The sequence below is a fragment of the Carcharodon carcharias genome, chromosome 14 (genome assembly GCF_017639515.1).
Source record: "Carcharodon carcharias isolate sCarCar2 chromosome 14, sCarCar2.pri, whole genome shotgun sequence".
NCBI classification, from domain to species: domain Eukaryota; kingdom Metazoa; phylum Chordata; class Chondrichthyes; order Lamniformes; family Lamnidae; genus Carcharodon; species Carcharodon carcharias.
In genome coordinates, this window is record NC_054480.1 from 97,906,967 (window position 1) to 97,925,541 (window position 18,575).

Consider the following 18,575-nt stretch of genomic DNA (forward strand, 5'->3'; position numbering starts at 1 on the left):
TCAACCCCTAGTCCCCTCCTAATCTGTTTAATTGGAACAAGCTATAATCTAGATCCTTCATCACACAAACTTCAATCAGATTACTCCTAAGTCTACACTTTAGCTTATCTTGAATGCTAAGGTGCTTTATGCTAGAAATTAGTCTAGTGGTTTTCCACAGTACCCTTTTCAAAGCTTCAGTGGCAACATGTTCTTTTGAAAGTTTCTCACTATCAATAAAGAATGCCTGCCCCTCTAACACAACACCTTAGATCAAATGGTTCTCCAATACTACATGTCTTCCCAAATACCCGGATGAACCAAAAATCATTGTTTAGATTCTGGAAGAAACAACTTGTGGTTAATATTTTCATTTTCTATTTTCAGCTTGGTGGCCTTGTTACTTTAAACATAATATATGGTGCTTTCTTTTTAAAAAAAACATAAAAATTAACTCTTTCCAACCCTTTACCCTTTGCCTAACATTCTCTTGTTCCCCTTCTATCAGTTTACCTTCACTTTGCTCTCATTTCTTCACTCTCTCCTCTCTTTTCTAAACTGTTTTGGTCCTCTTTTTCCTTCTACCTCTTGCCCCTCTCCAATTCTCCAACATAAGCCTCACGCAAATCTTTTTTGAACTCTACCCCCACCTTATGCCTGCCTGATACACTGGTTTCCCAGGAAATCAAGACTTTAGTTTTCAGAACACTCATTATGCATGTAATGTATTTGTTGAGCATTCCCTGACATTTTGTTTTTTCACCTGCTTTGTTTCTTCTCAATATTTGAATATTTCCATTTTCCACCTCCCAAGAAAAGCTCATGCATGAGCATGTTAGAAGCTGTTTTTGCTTCAAAATTCAACTTGTTTCTTATGAAAAATGCATTGTCTCAGAGATTTTCTTCATTTCTCATTCTCAACAGTGTATAAATGTAACCTGAATGAAGATTTTGAAATTTATCCTCAAGGCTTTCTTCACAAAATGTTGAAAAACAACCAAATAAATTTTGTTCAAATGCTTCTCTCTCTATGTCTTATCTGGCTTGCATAAATGTGACTTTAATTCATTTTGGGAAATTTTGCGCACTTAGCATGTTTAGTCTGCCTTCAGTTAAGAGACAGCTTCAGGAAACAATATCAGGCCTGGACTTTTGGGAGATGCTGAAGCCTTCCAAGTAGAAAGGAACAGCATTAAAAGACCTGATACAAATTCAGTGGATAAGTTTAATGATGTCATTGTGAAATTCTAAATGTTTTTATTTAAACTCATTCCAATTTGCAAAAAAAAGGAAAAAATTGATAAACCACAAATAAGAACAGAAAATGGTAGAAACAGACACCTGTAAAAAGAAAAAATGTTATATTTTGGATATGCATCATTCTTCAAAACCCTCTTCTAATGAAGGTTACATAACTGAAATATGCATTTCTAGCAATTCCTGTACTTGTTACTGATGGAAAAATATCTAAGTTTTCCGGAAAGCGTGATTATCTGGAAAATAACACAAGAATTAGGAACAGGAATAATCCGTACAGCCTGTCGAGCCTGCTCTGCTATTCAATATGATCATGACTGATCTATGGCTTCAACTTTACTTTCCTAACTGCTCTCCATATTGTTTGATTTCCTGAAAAAGTTATTACAATGACACTATAAAATAACAGAAGCCAATTAATGTGGGGCATTTGCATTTTAAATGCAGAAATGGAAATTTACAATAAAGGGTTGACTCAAATCATAAAGTGACGAGTTTTATTGACAGGAAATGAGTACTGTTGGCTGTTTTTTAAAATATGGATATAGTAACCATGGTAGTAATTGAAAACCTAGAACATATTCTTGGAAGGAAAATGGAACCAGGTAGTTGGAAACATAGCCACCAAGTGGTGGACTGAGTGGAGAATGGACACAGAAGAGCCCTGCATTGAGTGAGATGGAATTATAGTACTGGAGAGGTTAGCAGTGCAGAGGTTTTTTTAACATTGAATTTTGGGAACCACCTGGTAACATTGTCATGATGTGCACTGAAGACACTTTGACTTTCAGCCATGATATCTGTTTAGCTGAATTGTACAGAATTTTTATATAACTTAATGGCCTAGTAAGTAGTTGAGTGATGATCGCATCTGGTTGTGGTAAAATCCATTTATTATGGCAGATAACTGGTGACAGGATTGCTTTCCATTACTACTTTTGCTGATTTTGCAAAAAATTCAATTGACACAAATTAGTGACATTTCATTGTTATGTAACAAGAGTAAAGTTTTATTATGTAAAGATGGAGGTTAACTGGTTTATTCCATGAAGAAAGGCGATGCCAATAATAAGTTGGTAAATATTCACTAACAGATGTGCTATGAAAACTAATTGCAATTTTCAGATAATGAAGTTAATTATATTCCATTCACTTAGATGAAATTCTGTTTCTGTATAGGTGGTTGGTGCAAAGGTAGTGACTAATGCTCGTAGTCCTGGAGCACGTTGCTATGGATTTGTGACCATGTCAACCAGTGAGGAGGCAACAAAATGTATCGGCAATCTGCACAGAACAGAGCTGCATGGGCGAATGATCTCTGTGGAGAAGGTGAGTGCAAAGTAGCACAGGATAAATTCAAATCTGAAATAAAAGTGTTGGACGTACACTGGTTCGTTAGTATCTATACAGAGAATTTAATGGTCAATGTTTCAAATGGGCGGTCAGCACTCAATAGTGCCTGAAAATTTCATTGATAAGAGAAGAGATTTATTTAGAATTGACCAGGAAGGCAATTTGCCAAAATATCTCGATATTTTCCTGAAAATTATAACCAATGAAACTGTTTGAAATTTACAAGCATTTCTTGTGCTTGATATTTAACTCAGATCTCCATATGATTCCTGCATAGCACTATGGTGAATGTAAAAGTACAAGGCTTTGCGCTCGGAAATATTTAAAGCTATTTGATGTGCCTTTTGATTAATCTGAAGCCTATAGTGATCACAAAACTTTTGTCATTTTTGAAACAATCTCATTAGTTGCTAAGCAGCTGATTTTATATTTAAGGTTCTAGGTCAATATTGCTAAGCCTGACCAGGTTGGGGGTTTTGTTTAATTACACATATTTGCTAAAGTAACTTGGAGCACCAACATTTTGGCAGCTATGAAAATTTATTGGTTCTTTTCTCCCCCAATCCCCAAACCTGGCAGCGCATGTCACTGCGGAGCCTTTTTCTCTCCATGCCTTGGCTTGCAATGTATCTCGACACAGTGTTATATGTTAAGGAGGAAGGCGCAGCCCAATGCATATCCAGTTTTGGGTGGCATACCAGGGCTCAAAACTCTGTACAAATGGCATTCTGTGCTGGATCATCAGGCCAGCACAAGGTTTCAGTCAGACTTTATTCTTTTTCTCCATTGCCATCTCTGCTAAAGAAACTCGATGTGAAAGATGTTTTTACCCAATGGGGGTATAAACCAAAGGGATGCAAGGCACCATGTAGCAACCAACAGCTATTGGGGGAAACTGAGTCATGCGATATTATTGTGACTTGCCACTGAAAGTGGAGTAATTCATTATCTGAGAGTGGAGTATAAATATGTGTGAATTATATTGAGTGGTAGATAGAGAAAAGTTGAAATATGAGACCTGCAGAATCTGGGAGTCTTACAGAAGAGATAAGAAATTCCTGCAGAAAGGCGCAGAGTAAGCGAGAGTCTTGGATAAAAAGACAGAAAATAGCAAGAAATGTGTCCACCATACAGGGAGAAAGTCTGCCATTGTGAATTAGAGAATGAGAAATAAGCAGCAAAGACACTTTTTGGAAAGACTATTTCTGTTGTTACTGGTGAGTAACACAAGTAATCAGCTAGCTCAGAATATGACTTCTTGAGGGTTGGAGTTGTCATGGCTGCTCTGAGTAGATGAGACTATAAAATTGTTCTGTTTTCAGGCTAAAAATGAGCCCTCAGGGAAGAAACCAGATAAGAAGGACGACTCAAAAAAGGATCCAAAGTCCGCTTCAAGTCGAGAACTCAGTGGTGACAGGCGCCATTCTGCAGAGTCCAAAACCGACAAGTGAGTAATCTGCAAAAGTTATTGCATTGGTAGCTTTTTCTGAAATGGTCAGTATGACATTACTAGGTGCTAAATGTTACATAACCTGGACTTTGGTCAATACTTGAACAGTCAGTAGCAATACTATCTGATGTTAAACAATAGGTAGATGGCGATACCTTTGACTACACAGTATTTCATATTTTTCTGACCAAACAGAGCCCTGGCCACAGTCTGAGACATTAAAAATGGCACCATATGTTGTTTAGGACAGGCAGTTGTTGCAAGATTGCACACAACACTCTCACTATTCATGTAAAATGTAAGAGGAAGATGGAACTTGGCAACAACATGGTGAATGCTGCTTTATTCAAAGCATAAATGGGAGGCAAAAGAATGCGACAGTGAACCATGCAGGCACTTGTTTAAGGGGTAATCTTTAATCTGTGATGAGTTAGCTAGCCAACATGTAATGGTATGCTAAACCTGACATACTAAGGAGAAAATATCCCTCGTTGCTATCTCTAGTGATATCAGCTACTGCATTATGATAAGGAAGAGTATAGCATGCTGGAAATTGCTACCCAGACTCGCTCAAGGAAAATAGCCAGTTAGGCAGAAGTAAATACTCCTGACCACCCAATGAACCATATCCTAGCTTTGACTACTTGGTATGGGGTGGGAAAGGAGTTGGATCTCTGCATTCAGAAATAGGCTATTTGCTGTACTTAAGATTAGTATCTTGAGTGATGGGGCTGGTGAGTTGTCGCCAGTTTTGCAGTTGGGTCTAAATAATGGCTGTATTCGGTGTAAACTTCAAAGATTTCTCTTCAGAAAGTCACACCAAGATAATGTGATGTATTGCTGCTTATCCGCAAGGAGAAAGAGAAAAACAGTCACTCCAGGCTGTGTTTTTGTGCAGTGCATAAACTCAGCTTCTTAATTGAGAGTGTTGTAGGGAGAAGTGAGATGAAATATTCTATTACATTTACGTCCTTTTCCCAAAACTACCCAAAGGCTCTCATACACCTTGTATGAACTAGAACTTCAATATTGTACATGTAGTAACCCATTCACTCCATGTTTTGGGGTTAACAATCTGCTACCTTATCATGAGTTACACCAGAAATTATGCCGGAAAAGCCATGTTACGGAATATAAATTGCAGGTTGACTAATGACAATATACAAGAAAGCTAGTTAACTTAGATTATATGACAATACACCTAACTCTCAGATACAGTTAATAAAGGATGAGATCAGAACAGCAGTGAGAAATTGCCTTGTTTCAGAGGATCAAAATGTAGAATCAGTTTGGGTGGAGATGAGCAGTAGCGAAGGAAATAAGTCACGGGAGTGACTAGGCCCCCTGACTGGTTCACTTTGTAAAGAAAAGAAAATGTGAGGAGGATAGCGTAGAACTTCAAAAGGCAAGTTGGTGGAATGGGTGGACAAATGGCAGATAAAACTCAGTGCAGAGAAGTATGAATCGGTTCATTTTGCTAGGAAGAACGCAAAGATAATATGGAAATGAAGGTACAATTCTAAAGGAGATGCAGGAGCAGAGGGACCTGGGTGTAAGTTGAAAGTGGCAGGACAGGTTGAGAGAATGGTTAAAGTATTCTGGGGACATAGAGTACAAGAGCAAGGAGGTTATGTATATATTTTATAAAACACTGGTTCGGCCTCAGTTGGAGTATTGTGTCCAGTTTTGGACACCACACTTTAGGAAAGATCTGAAGGCATTAGAGCGACTGCAGAAAAGATTTATAAGAATGATTACAGGGATCAGGAACTTCAGTTATGTAGATAGACTGGTGAAATTGCTGCTGTTTTCCTTGTAGAATAAAAGGTTGAGAGGAGATTAGACAGAGATATTTAAAATCATGAGGAGTCTGGACAGAATAGGTAGGGAAAAACTGTTTCCACTAGTGAAAGGATTGAGATTTAAGGTAATTGGCAAAAGAACCAATGGAGACATAATTTGATTTTTTTTTTAACTGTGGGCTCATGAATTCTGATTGCTATAATATCCTGCAAGTACATCTGATCCAATTGAACTTGAGAGTCTGACTGCTACTTGTAATATTGGACTTGCTAATCATACAACAGGGCAAATCTTAACTGAAAATCTTGAAGGCACAGATTCTCCCTGAGCAGACAAGTAAACAAGTTTTTAATCCTTGAAATCTTCAAGGTAGAGTACTAGGCATAAAGACTACTCGAGGCTACTCAATAGCCTTATTTGATCTCTTTAAACTATTGCTGCTTTTTAGTGTTTAAAAGCTTGTGTTCTCTGGCAGATTGATCAGAATCTAAAGAAAATGCATTTATATATCACCTCATAAATGTCCAAAAGTGCTTCACCAGCAGTAGATTATTTTTGTTTGGTTAAAATGAATCTACAAAATTAAACCACCCATTGCCCACAGAGATCCAAAACTTGGTTGACTATGTTCTGAGACTGCTGTGCACCTTCCACAAAGGCACAGGAAACTATGCCTTGCAAGCAATTAGCAAAAACTATTTTGATAGAATGCAGCACTGCCGGAGGTGAATCTTGGCTTTAACTACAGGCTCTTAAACTAAAAGGACACATTGACAGCCCCTCTAACCAAAACATCCATTTTTTAAAAACCCAACCTGGCTATAATCTGATCAAAAGGTTTTAGCAGGACAATTTATAACTTGAAATAGGATGTTTCCCTGTTTGTAAGCTATAATTATGATCATGGCAGAAGTCCTTATGACACAAGAACATAAGAAATAGGAGCAGGAGTAGTCCATTCAGCCCTTTGAGCCCGCTCTGCCATTCAGTGAGACCATTACTGATATTCTACTTCAGCGTTTTCCTGCACTATCCATATATCCTTTGATATTTTTAATATGTAGAAATCTATCGATCTCTGTCTTGAACATACTGAACAACTGAGCCTCCACAGCCCTCCGGGGCAGAGAATTCCAAAAATTCACCACCCTCATCGAATGAAGAAATACCTCATCTCAGTCCTAAATGATCTGTCCCTTATTCTGAGACTGTGTCCCCTGGTTCTAGACCACCCAGCCAGAGGAAAGATCCTTCCTGCATCTACCTGGTCAAGCAGAGTAAGCATTTTGTAAGTTTCAGTGGTAAGTCCTCTCATTCTTCTAAACTCCAGAGAATAAAAGCCCAGTCTATTTAATCTTTCCACCTAGGATAATCCTTCCACCCAGGGATTGGTTTGGTGAACATTCATTGCACTTCCTCTGTGGCAAGTATCTTTCATTGGGTAAACCCAAAACTGCACACAATACTCCAAGTGTGATCTCATCAAGGCTTTGTATAAGTGCAGTACAAGCCAACATCCCATTTGCCTTCAGAATTGCTCGCTGTACCTGCATGTTAGCTTTCAATGACTCGTGAACAAGGGCACCCACATGCCTTTGAAGTTCAACACTTCCAGACCTCCCACCATTTAAGAAATTCTCTAATTCTGTTTTTCCTGCCAAAGTGGATAACTTCCACATTGTCCGTCTACCAAATTTTTGCCCACTCACTTAGCTTCTCCAAATCCCCTTGAAATGTCCTTGCATTCTCTTCACAACTCACACTTCCACCTAATTTTGTGTCATCTGCAAACTTGGAAATAAGACATTTAATCCCCACAGCCAAATCATTGGTATATATTGTGACTAGCTGGGACGCAAGCACTGATCCTTGTGGTATCCCACTAGTCACAGCCTAAAAATGACCTATTTATTTGTATTGTTTTCTGTCCATTAACTGTTTCTCAATCCATGCGAGTATATTACTCCCAATCTCATGTTCAATTTTGTTTACTAATTTATGTGGGGCCATATCAAAAGCTTTCTGAAAATCTAAATATACCACATCCACTGGTTACATCCTCAAAAAACTCATACTGGTTTGTTAAACATTTTCCTTTCGTAAATCCATATTGACTGCCCAATCTTACCATTATTTTCTAAGTATCCTGTTATCCACATTCTTTATTATAGATTCTAGTATTTTCCTTATAACTGATGTTAGGCTAACAGGTGTGTAGTTCCCTGTTTCTCTCTCCCCTCCTTTCTTAAATAGTGGGGTTACATTTGCCACCTCCCAATCTGCAGAGACCATTCCAAAGTCTACAGAATTTTGAAAGATGACCGCCAATGCATCTGCCACCTCTACAGCCACGTCTTCAACATTCTGGGATGTAGATCATCAGGCCTAGGGGATCATCTACTTAAAGAATTTATACAATTGCCTTTATTGGAAATTAACCCATATTTTACAAATTTCTAGTTTCCTTTAACTGGTATGTACTTACAGATGAAGGGTACACATCTGCAGTGCAAGAAAATCAAATCAAATCTCTTAATTGAATACTCCACCTGCATTAAATGCTGCTTTCTCTTTTTCCACCATATAGTTTTGATAGAAACTGGAGTTCTATTTGGCACCATCTACACGTTATACATTTGATGGGCACACTCTTTGAAAATATGAAGAAATTTGAGATGAACAAATATCTTGTAGTCATACTGATTTTTTTAAAAGGCACAGTTCTCGAAAGAAGATTGTTTATTTTGGAGTTGATTGGTCTCCCAAGGAAGTAATAAAGGCCGGCATCAGGGGAGAAGATTCTCCATTGAAAGCTCTAAAGGTTCAGCAAAATGAAGCAAAAAAAAAGAACATTTTACGTATCGCCATGTAATCCTTAATTAAACTTTATTTTGTTGGCCTTCACTTTGGAAGGACGACGGACACAATTAGAAATAATCCTTTGTAGTGAAGAGGAATGTAAGCTTTAGTAGGAAAACCTATTTTCAGGGATTGGTATAGAGGTGGATCGTTTTATATTAGATTTTAGATGGGTGAGCTCATCCTAGAATTAGCCCCATGGTAAGGTAACAATATTCATATTTATGTAATGTCTTGTGACTGCAGGATTTCTTAATGTACTTCATGCCCAGTGAATTACTTTTAATGTGTAGTTGTATAAGTGCTACATTTAAGATCTTTACAGATAGTGAATTATATAATTAACCAGTTAATATTTTGTTTAGCAGTTAAGAAATGTATTGGTTAGGACACCAGGAAAACCTCTGAATATGCCTGGGAATCTCGCAGGCAGAACTTTGGTTTAATGTCTCATCTGAAAGTTAGCTACCTGACAATGCAGTTCTCCCACAGTATTGCACCAAAGCGTTGGTCTATATTTCATGTTCAAGTTTTGAAGGGGACTTAACCCATGACCAAATATGTTATGGGCAATTTTTATGTCCCATTCATTTTAATAGCTTCAATTAAAACAGTAAATTAGGTTAAAACAAAAAGCTGTATTCCTGGGCAACAGGAAACAGTGAACATGATAATCAAACTACTCAATGATTAATTATGCAGATATCCCTAGGCCTGTCAAAATAAAACACAGCTCTGATTATTGTATGAAGCAATAATGCCTCCATTGATTGTGACAAATCTCAGGAATAACTTGTGATAGGAGGATGAGTGACTGACCCGAAAGGGCTCAAAGCTGGGGTGGGAGAAATGTCCCAGATCATTCCACACCTTGATGTACAGAGAAACAAGCGGACAAGCACTGGCAAACAGTGAATTAATGAAGTCGTTCTACAACACATTTTCTTCTACATAGCGACCTTGTAGAGGTTTGTCCAAACTCCACATAAGCTTTAATAGTCAAGTGCAATTTGTGCTTTAGATCCAGCAGTGGGAAAAAAGATGACAAAAGAGAAGACTCCAAGAAATTGGATGACAGGAAGAAAGATTCAAAGGATGAAAAACGAGATGACAAAAAAGATTCAAAAAATGAGCGGAAGACTGGGTCCTCGCATGCTGGTGGAAGCAGATCAGGTAAGGCACGCTGAGTATCTGTTGGGAGAGGATGGAAACTTTAAGTGCTCTTTACACTGAAGTAGATGACATGATGGGTTCGTGTAAACTGGAGTGGTGCTTGTAGAATCTCACCTGCACATCCCTTGCTGCATAGGTTCAGACAGCTTGATAATCTAGCTTTGAAAACGCAGTTCAGGATTAGCTTTCACTTTTATATATTTTTTTACACTGGAATCGAATTCCCTGCGGAGATCATTCTGAAATTGATTTACACAGTGAACAAAAGTATGCTTCCTTATCTTTACCTTTTCAGGAAGTCGGGGTTCAGAGAGAATAGTAGTGATGGATAAATCTAAGGGAGAACCGGTCATCAGTGTGAAAACAAAGTCCAAAGATGAGTCGGTAAGCACTCTTAATGGTTCCACTCAACCAAGACAATCGTACAGCTCTGTCAAGATGACTTTAATATGTCCTTCCAAACAGTTGCAATCCAGTAAAATGCATTAAAAATCACATGGTATGAAAGAATGGGAAGCCTTTTTGAAGGAATTTGTTTCTCATGGCGAGAGATATTAGGAGTGGAATATCTTTGACATCAAATATTCTCAGGTAAAATATGGTGAGACACTGCACAAAGCTTTCTCTCTTTTCTGCCCAGCACGTTCCGTAAACCAACTCATACACCATTAGCTACATTTTTGCTTTCTGATGATAGCTGACCTATGACCCTGAGTGAGATTGCCACCATCATTCTTAAGATTAGATTTGAAATCAATGTTTCCTTAAGTTGCTGCCCAGTTTATTTGCTTCTACTTTGTACACTTAATTGCTAATGATCTTAGATGATTGCTCACAGTGATTATGTCACCATCATTAATTCTTCAGGTTGAATGCCTGGTATGTTAACCAAAGTGACACTGGACTTTGGGGTCGATGCTTTTGTAAACTTGCATCCATGAACTTCAAAGTGTGTATTCATGATTAGAAGGCTAGGTCGTATTGGAGTTCAAGTGCTTAGGTATTCAGTGAAGCTCAGGTAGTTTGTAACGTGACCTGAAACTAGGATCAGGTTGTAAGTCTTATTCATACTGATACCCTTTTCTATTACAGCTGGAAGAGTTGTAAATTGCATGGCTATGGATTTATACTGGGAGCTAGACCATGATTCCTTTATGGTACTTTCCATGCTAAATCAAGTTACTGCCCCAAACCATTGTCTGGTCTGGATCCTCCATAGGCCAATTTCACTGATGGGGGTAGCACAGCACAATCAGAATTGTAAATTAGGTTTTCATCAGTGGTGAAGTAAGGGCCCATTTTGTTGTAGAGCTGATCTGTGTATACTGCCTGAAAGAGTGGTAGAGGCAGAAAGCTTCATTGCAGCTAAAAGATACTTGGACATATACTTGAAGTACCATAACCTACAGGGCTACAGAGCAAGTGCGGGAAGTTGAGATTAAGCTGCATAACTCTCCTTTTGCTAGCATGGACATGTAGGCTGAACTGTCTCCTTCTGTGGTCATAAATCTGAGAAAACAGTATCTAAGACTTGCTCAACAGGTAATTGAAGAAAACAAGATTGAAACAAACAAAGCAATTTTAAGTAGGGTCTAACAGTAGATTTTCCTCTATTGGTGCCGACCTGGAGCAGGTGTACCACACTGGAGAGAAAGCAGTTGCCCATGATTGTTTTTGCCAGCCCAAGCAATTTTGGGGGAAAACGGGAGTTCAGTTGCACGCCTGGCTAGGCCCTTTTGAGATGAAAGCAAAAAACTGCGGATGCTGGAAATCCCAAACAGAAACAGAAATACCTGGAATAACTCAGCAGGTCTGGCAGCATCGGCGGAGAAGAGCACAGTTGACGTTTTGAGTCCTCATGACCCTTCAACAGAACAGAACCTTCTGCTGAAGGGTCATGAGGACTCGAAACGTCAACTGTGCTTTTCTCCGCCGATGCTGCCAGACCTGCCGAGTTTTTCCAGGTATTTCTGTTTTTGTTTAGGCACTTTTGAGTGCTGCTAGAGAACAGTAGCTAGCCAGCGGCTGAAAGACTTTTTCGGCTCTTTAGAGAGATGAGAGAGAATCATCAGAGGATAATTTAACTGAGCTGCTTGTTCTTCAGACTGCCCTCTGTACCCCTGCAAACGCTCCAGAGTCCATGGGCTGGCCCATGAATTTGGTATCTTCAGGGCCCCTTGGCCACAGCTACGTGAAAAGGTGACACAAGTTTAGGAATACATCTACCATTTAAGATGGAGATGAGAATTTGTTTCTCTCTCAAAGGATATGTGGAATTCACTTCCTCAGAAAGCAGTGGAGGCTGAGTTTATTTAAGGCAGAATTAGACAGATTTTTGATAGACAAGTGAGTCAAGGGTTAAGGGTTTTGCAAACTGTCCACTTGCCTGGTTTACTGTTGCTATATCCCATGTGTTAGCACGAGCAAGCGCTAGTAAGTCAATATCTCACATTATTGGCGCTTCCGGGTTATTTTGCGACTTCAGCCCTTTTTGTTAACAATTCTTAATTTCTGATTCTGCAGGCATTTCAGTTGTTTCTATATTGCCCATTACGGAGGTTGATACATCAGTAATGTTACTTGTACCAGTTTTTTGCTCAACTGGATCATAATTCAGCAAGTTTTTATTCACAGAAACAACTTCACAACTGTGACTCTCCATACCACACATTTCTTTCATTTTCTCCAGATTGTTTTGAAGCTCAAGAACGTTATTGCTCTTTTCAAGATGAGGTTCTAACAGTTCATTTTTGGTTTATAATTCTGCTTTCAATCAACTATTCTGATGCATCAACAATTCCTTTTCCTGTTCAAGGTATTTTCCACAATGCGTCATAGACTTCTGATGCTTGAAGTTCATCAAGTTCACTGATGATCAACCTTTAAGTTTGCTTCTACAAATTTATCATTTAGACATGCCAAGTCCTCAGTCAAGTGTTCTACTTTCTGGACTGATGCTCAATTATTCACACCAATTCTTGATTTTCATTAGCAATCACCTCTCATATGAAAGTTGATTCTCTACATCAGGTTTTCCTTCAAGGCTTATTGTTATCAACAATAAGCTTTTCATTTTTGGCCACAGTAATTTTTAGGCGCTGGCTAAGAGCAGCATATTGACCACCTGCTGTAATACAGTTGTCACCACATTAGTGTCTCCGCTAGACACATCATTACCCAGAGTAACATCATCTTACAATAGGTGATCTAGGAATAATTCCCACTGTAACAATTCCGTTTATGAAGTCACTTCGTAAATTGACTTTACACAAAGAAACAGGTTCATAAATTCCTCTAAATACCCCTTATTAATGTCTTTTCCTTCATAAAACTGTCTTGGAACACATTGTATCATCAGCCACCATCAATGGTTGATCTGCCCTAGTATCTCTCCAAATTTTAATTTGTTTACTTATTTTGTTGAAGGAGTAAGTAATTTGAAACAAATCATCCAGAACCTCTAGCAGCCTGACTCCCTTTACTATTAATGAAAGAAGAATTCTCTGGATTATCCTGAACCATATCCCCCCTTTCTCGTAGGTTCTGAGGGGACACATTTCACACGTACTTCTACTACAGTTTTAACAACCATTTCCTTTTCTGTATGCCCTTTTCTAAGGATTCCTTTAAGCATTTCTACTACTGCAGTAGGTCTGCCATTTAATTTCCAGCAATCTGCTTGAAGATGTTACAGTGGAAACACTTCAGGCCTTCGAATGTCACTTCTACCCTCAGCACCTTCCTTTCTGCTCTGAGGAGGAATTTCTGATGAATTCCCAGATGTTCCTCCTTTTCCCTGGCTATTTGCCTTCCTTTCACCTTCCCACCTTCTATCCTCCCCTGAGTTTGTGGGGGGGGCTGACAGGAAAAAAGATTTGTATTTATGAACCAGTTCATAATCGTCAGCCCTCTCTGCTGCCTGTCTAGCGGTTATAACCCACTGGTCTTCAACATGAGTTCTAACTAATGGAGGAAGTGAATTTTTAAAATCCTTCAAGGAGAATTATTTCCTTAAGAGCTTCATATGTTGTCTCTACATTTAATGCCCATACTCACCAGTCAAAACTACTTCGCTTTACCCTATCAAATTCAATACAGATCTGCCCAGGCTGTTTCCTTATGTTTTGAAATTTCTACCTGTATGCCTCAGGGACCAACTCATATACAGCAGGAATACCCTTTTTTACTGTATCGTAATCCACAGACACCTCTTCTGACAGTGATGCATAAACCTCACGAGCTCTGACTACCAACCTACTCTAGAGGAGCAACATTCAGGTTTCTTTTGGCCACTTCGTTTTCTTAACTACTTTCTCAAGCAAAATAAAGAATCCCTTTCCTCAAACTTTGGAAGGACTTGGTACAAATGTAAACATCTCCCCACTGGGCTTTGAGTTGGAGATGTTTGTTTTCATCAACAGAATTTTCTTCAGCAACTGAGACCTTTTTAAAATTTCAGCCTTTTAAGCCTTTCTATGAGTATTGAGGTCAAGTTTTCGCACTTCCATTTCTTCTCCTTTTTCAAGTTTTCTCATCTCTCTCTCTCTCTCTCTCTCTCCTCCAATTCAAGTTTTTTCAGTTCCTTTTCCTGTTCAAGCTGCTACATATGCAGTTGAATTTTTAAAATTCATTCATGGGATGCGGCCGTCACTGGCTAGGCCAGCATTTGTTGCCCATCCCCAATTGCTCTTGTTCAGAGGGCATTTATAAGAGTCAACCACATTCCTGTGGATCTAGAGTCACATGTAGGCCAGATCTGGTAAGAATGGCAAATTCCCTTCCCATTAGTGAACCAGATGGGTTTTTACAACAATCGACATTAATTCCAGATTTTTATTGAATTCAGATTCCACTATCTGCCATGATGGGACTTGATCCAGAGCATTATCCTGGGTCTCTGGAATACCAGTCCAGTAACAATGCCATTATGCCACCACTTCCCCCTAATCCCCAAAGATGCTTGTCACATTGCGAACCAACCGGTTTCACTGAAACTCTTTCTTTCTCATCAGGGCACCCACGCTCTAAGGTCTTGCCTTAGAATTCTCTCCCAAATGATGCTTTCACTGAGACATCTTCGACAAAGATTCACTTCCAGGTTTCAATCTTCTCTTTCTGATGTTCCTTCCCCCGAATCTTTATGGGCATTCAGACTTCACCTTCCATGCCCACTCTTGGCTATTCAACCGTGCCAAGCGGAATACCACTGCTCCAAAAGCCCCTAGTAAGGAGTCACCAACCTTTGGCTGTCTCCTCTGATCTTCTGGCTTCTCTCAAGCCTGCTTTGCTTTGTCTTCTCCCAGCAGTGCTCTCTTTAATTCGGAGTCTTTTCTTGTGCTCCTTACCGTTACCTTTGCTTAACAGACCTGTTTCAGATTCCTCTTCTGGTCCCTTGACTGCCTTCCTAGGACGTCTTTCTTTCCCTCTCCCATGTGCAACTTCTTATGACATTTTCTGCAGAATGGTGTTTCTCGTCTAGGTAACCTGACCTTTTTGCGCTGTTTCATTTTCTTCTCTCCTGCGAAGGCGCAGAGCTAGATCCCAACCTGAAAAAAGATTTTAAAAAACAAACTGCACATGTGCGCCGGGCCATTTACCAGCCTTGAGGTGTGAGCATACATCAACTGCACATGTGTGGCCAGTCTCCAACCAGACATGCGCAGAACCAAGAGAACAAAATAAAAAACGACCTACGCATCTGTGGCCTTTCCATAGCTGACACATGCGCAGAGACCACCACTGGGAATTGTAATCCTCAAACTCCGAGGGCCCGATCTCCAATTTAGAGGTATTTCCTTTTTTCTTTGGGGTCCATCATAGTATTATAAAAATAATAAGGAAGTTACGCTCCTCTGCTTTCTTATCAATTATAAACAGAATAACTCTTGCCTTGTGTCATGCAGGTCCCCCTGGAGTCCTTTCAACTTTGATGCAACATTGTTGCCTGATTACCTGTTGCTTAGTACAGCTTTTATTGCTTCTTATAAGCCTGAATCATCAGTTTTATTTAAGCTGATTCCCACTCATTTAACCACTCCTGCCTCTGTAACAAAATTCACCAACCTAACTTGGCAACTGCTGGGATCAAGAGAGTAGAGTTGTTCATGGATCACTGAGTTTGGACAATCACTGAAATCTTCAACCACTGTTCATTGCATCCAGCACATTGACCAGTGTGCATGGTCCAAAGCTAACCTATACCCACTATTCCTGCTGTCTTACAAAAGTAATCTCTGAAGGTTAAGTTTTTCGTAATAACATATTTAACATATTTAACTCCGAGGTTCCCCCCCCCCTCCTGTAGTCTCAAATCCTGCAGTAAGACAGTCCTCCTTTGTTACTGCAAAGCTCTTAGTGCTAATTTTTAATGTTCTAGGCCTAATTTTTGCTTTTTTTTCATGACCAGACACTTCTGAGATGAGGAATAATAAAGTACAACTTTGAAACTTCCTGATACCACTGCACCATTTACATTATGGCCGTATTAGCGTGCAGAGGCCGGGGATTTAATTAAAGTACTTAATTAAAGGAGTCAACCTACTCCTGGAGAAAATAAGTGCTGAATTATGACCCTTTCCATTAAGAAATGCCTTCACTCATGGTTTTGTTCAAACATGTATATTTTTACTATAATGAGGCAGACTTGCATAATATTCTGTTAACTAACAGTTTCAGCTGTGCAACATTAAAATTGGAGGGATTTTCTTTTTGTTAAAATTAGTCTGCAAAAAGTCAGGACAGCAAACCAGACAGCAAAGAAAAGGACAAGAAAGACATGCTCTCCTTTGACAAGATCAAAGAGCAACGGGAGCGTGAGCGACAAAGGCAACGCGAACGGGAGATTCGGGAGATAGAAAGGCGCAGGTAAGACCAATTACATAAATCTTAACAGAACCAATGTCTTTGGGTAGCAATTTAGGAAATTTCATTCCTGTAATATTGAAAAATACTTATTAATATCTGCATGCAATCTAACATAAAACAAGGTCTGAAAGCCAGAAATGTTTGGATTATTCTTTCTTCCTAATTCTGGCTCTCAGAACTGAAATGCATGGCTTATGAATTTATGTTTGGATCTGTTCTGTGATCCCCTCATAGTGTACTCCATGCTACAGAAAATTACTGTACCAAACCATTGACCGGCCTGTATCTGCTGTAAGCCTGGTTCACTGATGGGTTCAGTACACTACATTAAGATCCATATATATTACAATTGTGTTTTTTTTTTGTTGAGCATTCTAGGTATTTATCTAAATTGACCTTTGAACAAGTTCTGTTTGTAAAGCAAGAAAATCAGATCCATAGGAAATGCTGTTAGAGATTTGAGCACTATTTTTAGGGGGTCGTCCATTTAAGACAGAGATGAGGAGGAATTTCTTCTCTGAGGGTAGTGAACCTGTGGAATTCTTTACCGCAGAGAGCTGTAGAGGCTGGGCCATTAAGTATATTCAAGGCGGGATAGACAAATTTTTTATCGGTAAGGGAATAGAGGGTTATGGGGAAAAGGCAGGAAAGTGGAATTGAGGATTATCAGATCAGCCATGATCTCATTGAATGGCGGAGCAGACTCGATGGGCCAATTGGCCTACTTCTGCTCCTGTGCCTTATGGTCTTGTATGACACAAGATGCACGAGAGAGCGGAATCACAGTAGAGCAAAGTTGACTGCCCATTTGGTATAGATTGGGGGAGGCAATACCGTAGTGGTATTGTCACTGGACTAGTGATCCAGAGAGACAGAGTAATTCTCTGGAGACCTGGGTTCAAATCCCACCATGGCAGCTGGTGGAATTTGAATTCAATAAAAATCTGGAATTAAAAGTCTAATGACCATGAAATCATTGTCAATTGTTGTAAAAACCAATCTGGTTCACTAATGCCCTTCAGGGAAGGAAATCTGCCATCCTTGCCTGGCTTACATGTGACTCCAGACCCAGAGCAATGTGGTTGGCTCTTAAATGCCCTCTGAAATGGCCTCCGTTGTATTAGACCGCTGCAAAGTCTCAAAAAAGGAATGAAATCGGATGGACCACCCAGCATTGACCTAGGCACAAGAAATGACAAAGGCAAACTCAGCCCTGTTGACACTCCAGAGCCCTCCTTACTAACATCTGGAGGCTAGTGCCAAATTTGGGAGAGCTGCCTCACAGACTAGTCAAGCAACAGCCTGGCATAGGCATCCTCATGAAATCATACCTTATAGATAATGTCCCAGGCACCACCACCATCAACCCTGGATATGCATGTCCCACCAGCAGGACAGACCCAGCAGAGGTGGCTGCACAGTAGTATACAGTTGGGAGGGAATTGCCCTGGGAGTCCTCAACATCGACTCCGGACCCCATGAAGTCTCATGGCATCAGGACAAACATGGGCAAGGAAACCTCCTACCGATTACCACGTACCGCTCTTCTCAGCTGATGAATCAGTACTCCTCCATGTTGAACACCACTTGGAGGAAGCACTGAGGGTGGCAAGGGCACAGAATGTACTCTGGGTGGGGGACTTTAATATCCATCACCAAGAGTGGCTCAGTCCCACCACTACTGACCGAGCTGGCTGAGTCCTATATGACATAGCTGCTGGACTGGGTCTGTGGCAGATGCTTAGGGAACCAACAAGAAGGAAAAAGATGCTTGACCTCATCCTTACCAATCTGCCTACTGCAGATGCATCTGTCCATGATGGTACCGGTAAGAGTG

The 18,575-nt window shown here is 39.8% G+C and overlaps 1 protein-coding gene across 4 annotated transcripts in view; it reads left to right on the top strand.

Moving 5' to 3' along the window:
• The window catches only part of safb (scaffold attachment factor B), a 70,395-nt gene that overhangs the window by 28,869 nt on the left and 22,951 nt on the right, over positions 1-18,575 (top strand). For all 4 annotated transcript variants that reach the window (XM_041204039.1, XM_041204038.1, XM_041204040.1 and 1 more), the window contains exons 10-14: positions 2,416-2,565; positions 3,912-4,036; positions 9,723-9,874; positions 10,170-10,258; positions 16,596-16,738. In XM_041204039.1, the coding sequence (XP_041059973.1) occupies positions 2,416-2,565; positions 3,912-4,036; positions 9,723-9,874; positions 10,170-10,258; positions 16,596-16,738 (659 nt within the window). The remainder of the gene's footprint in view (positions 1-2,415; positions 2,566-3,911; positions 4,037-9,722; positions 9,875-10,169; positions 10,259-16,595; positions 16,739-18,575) is intronic.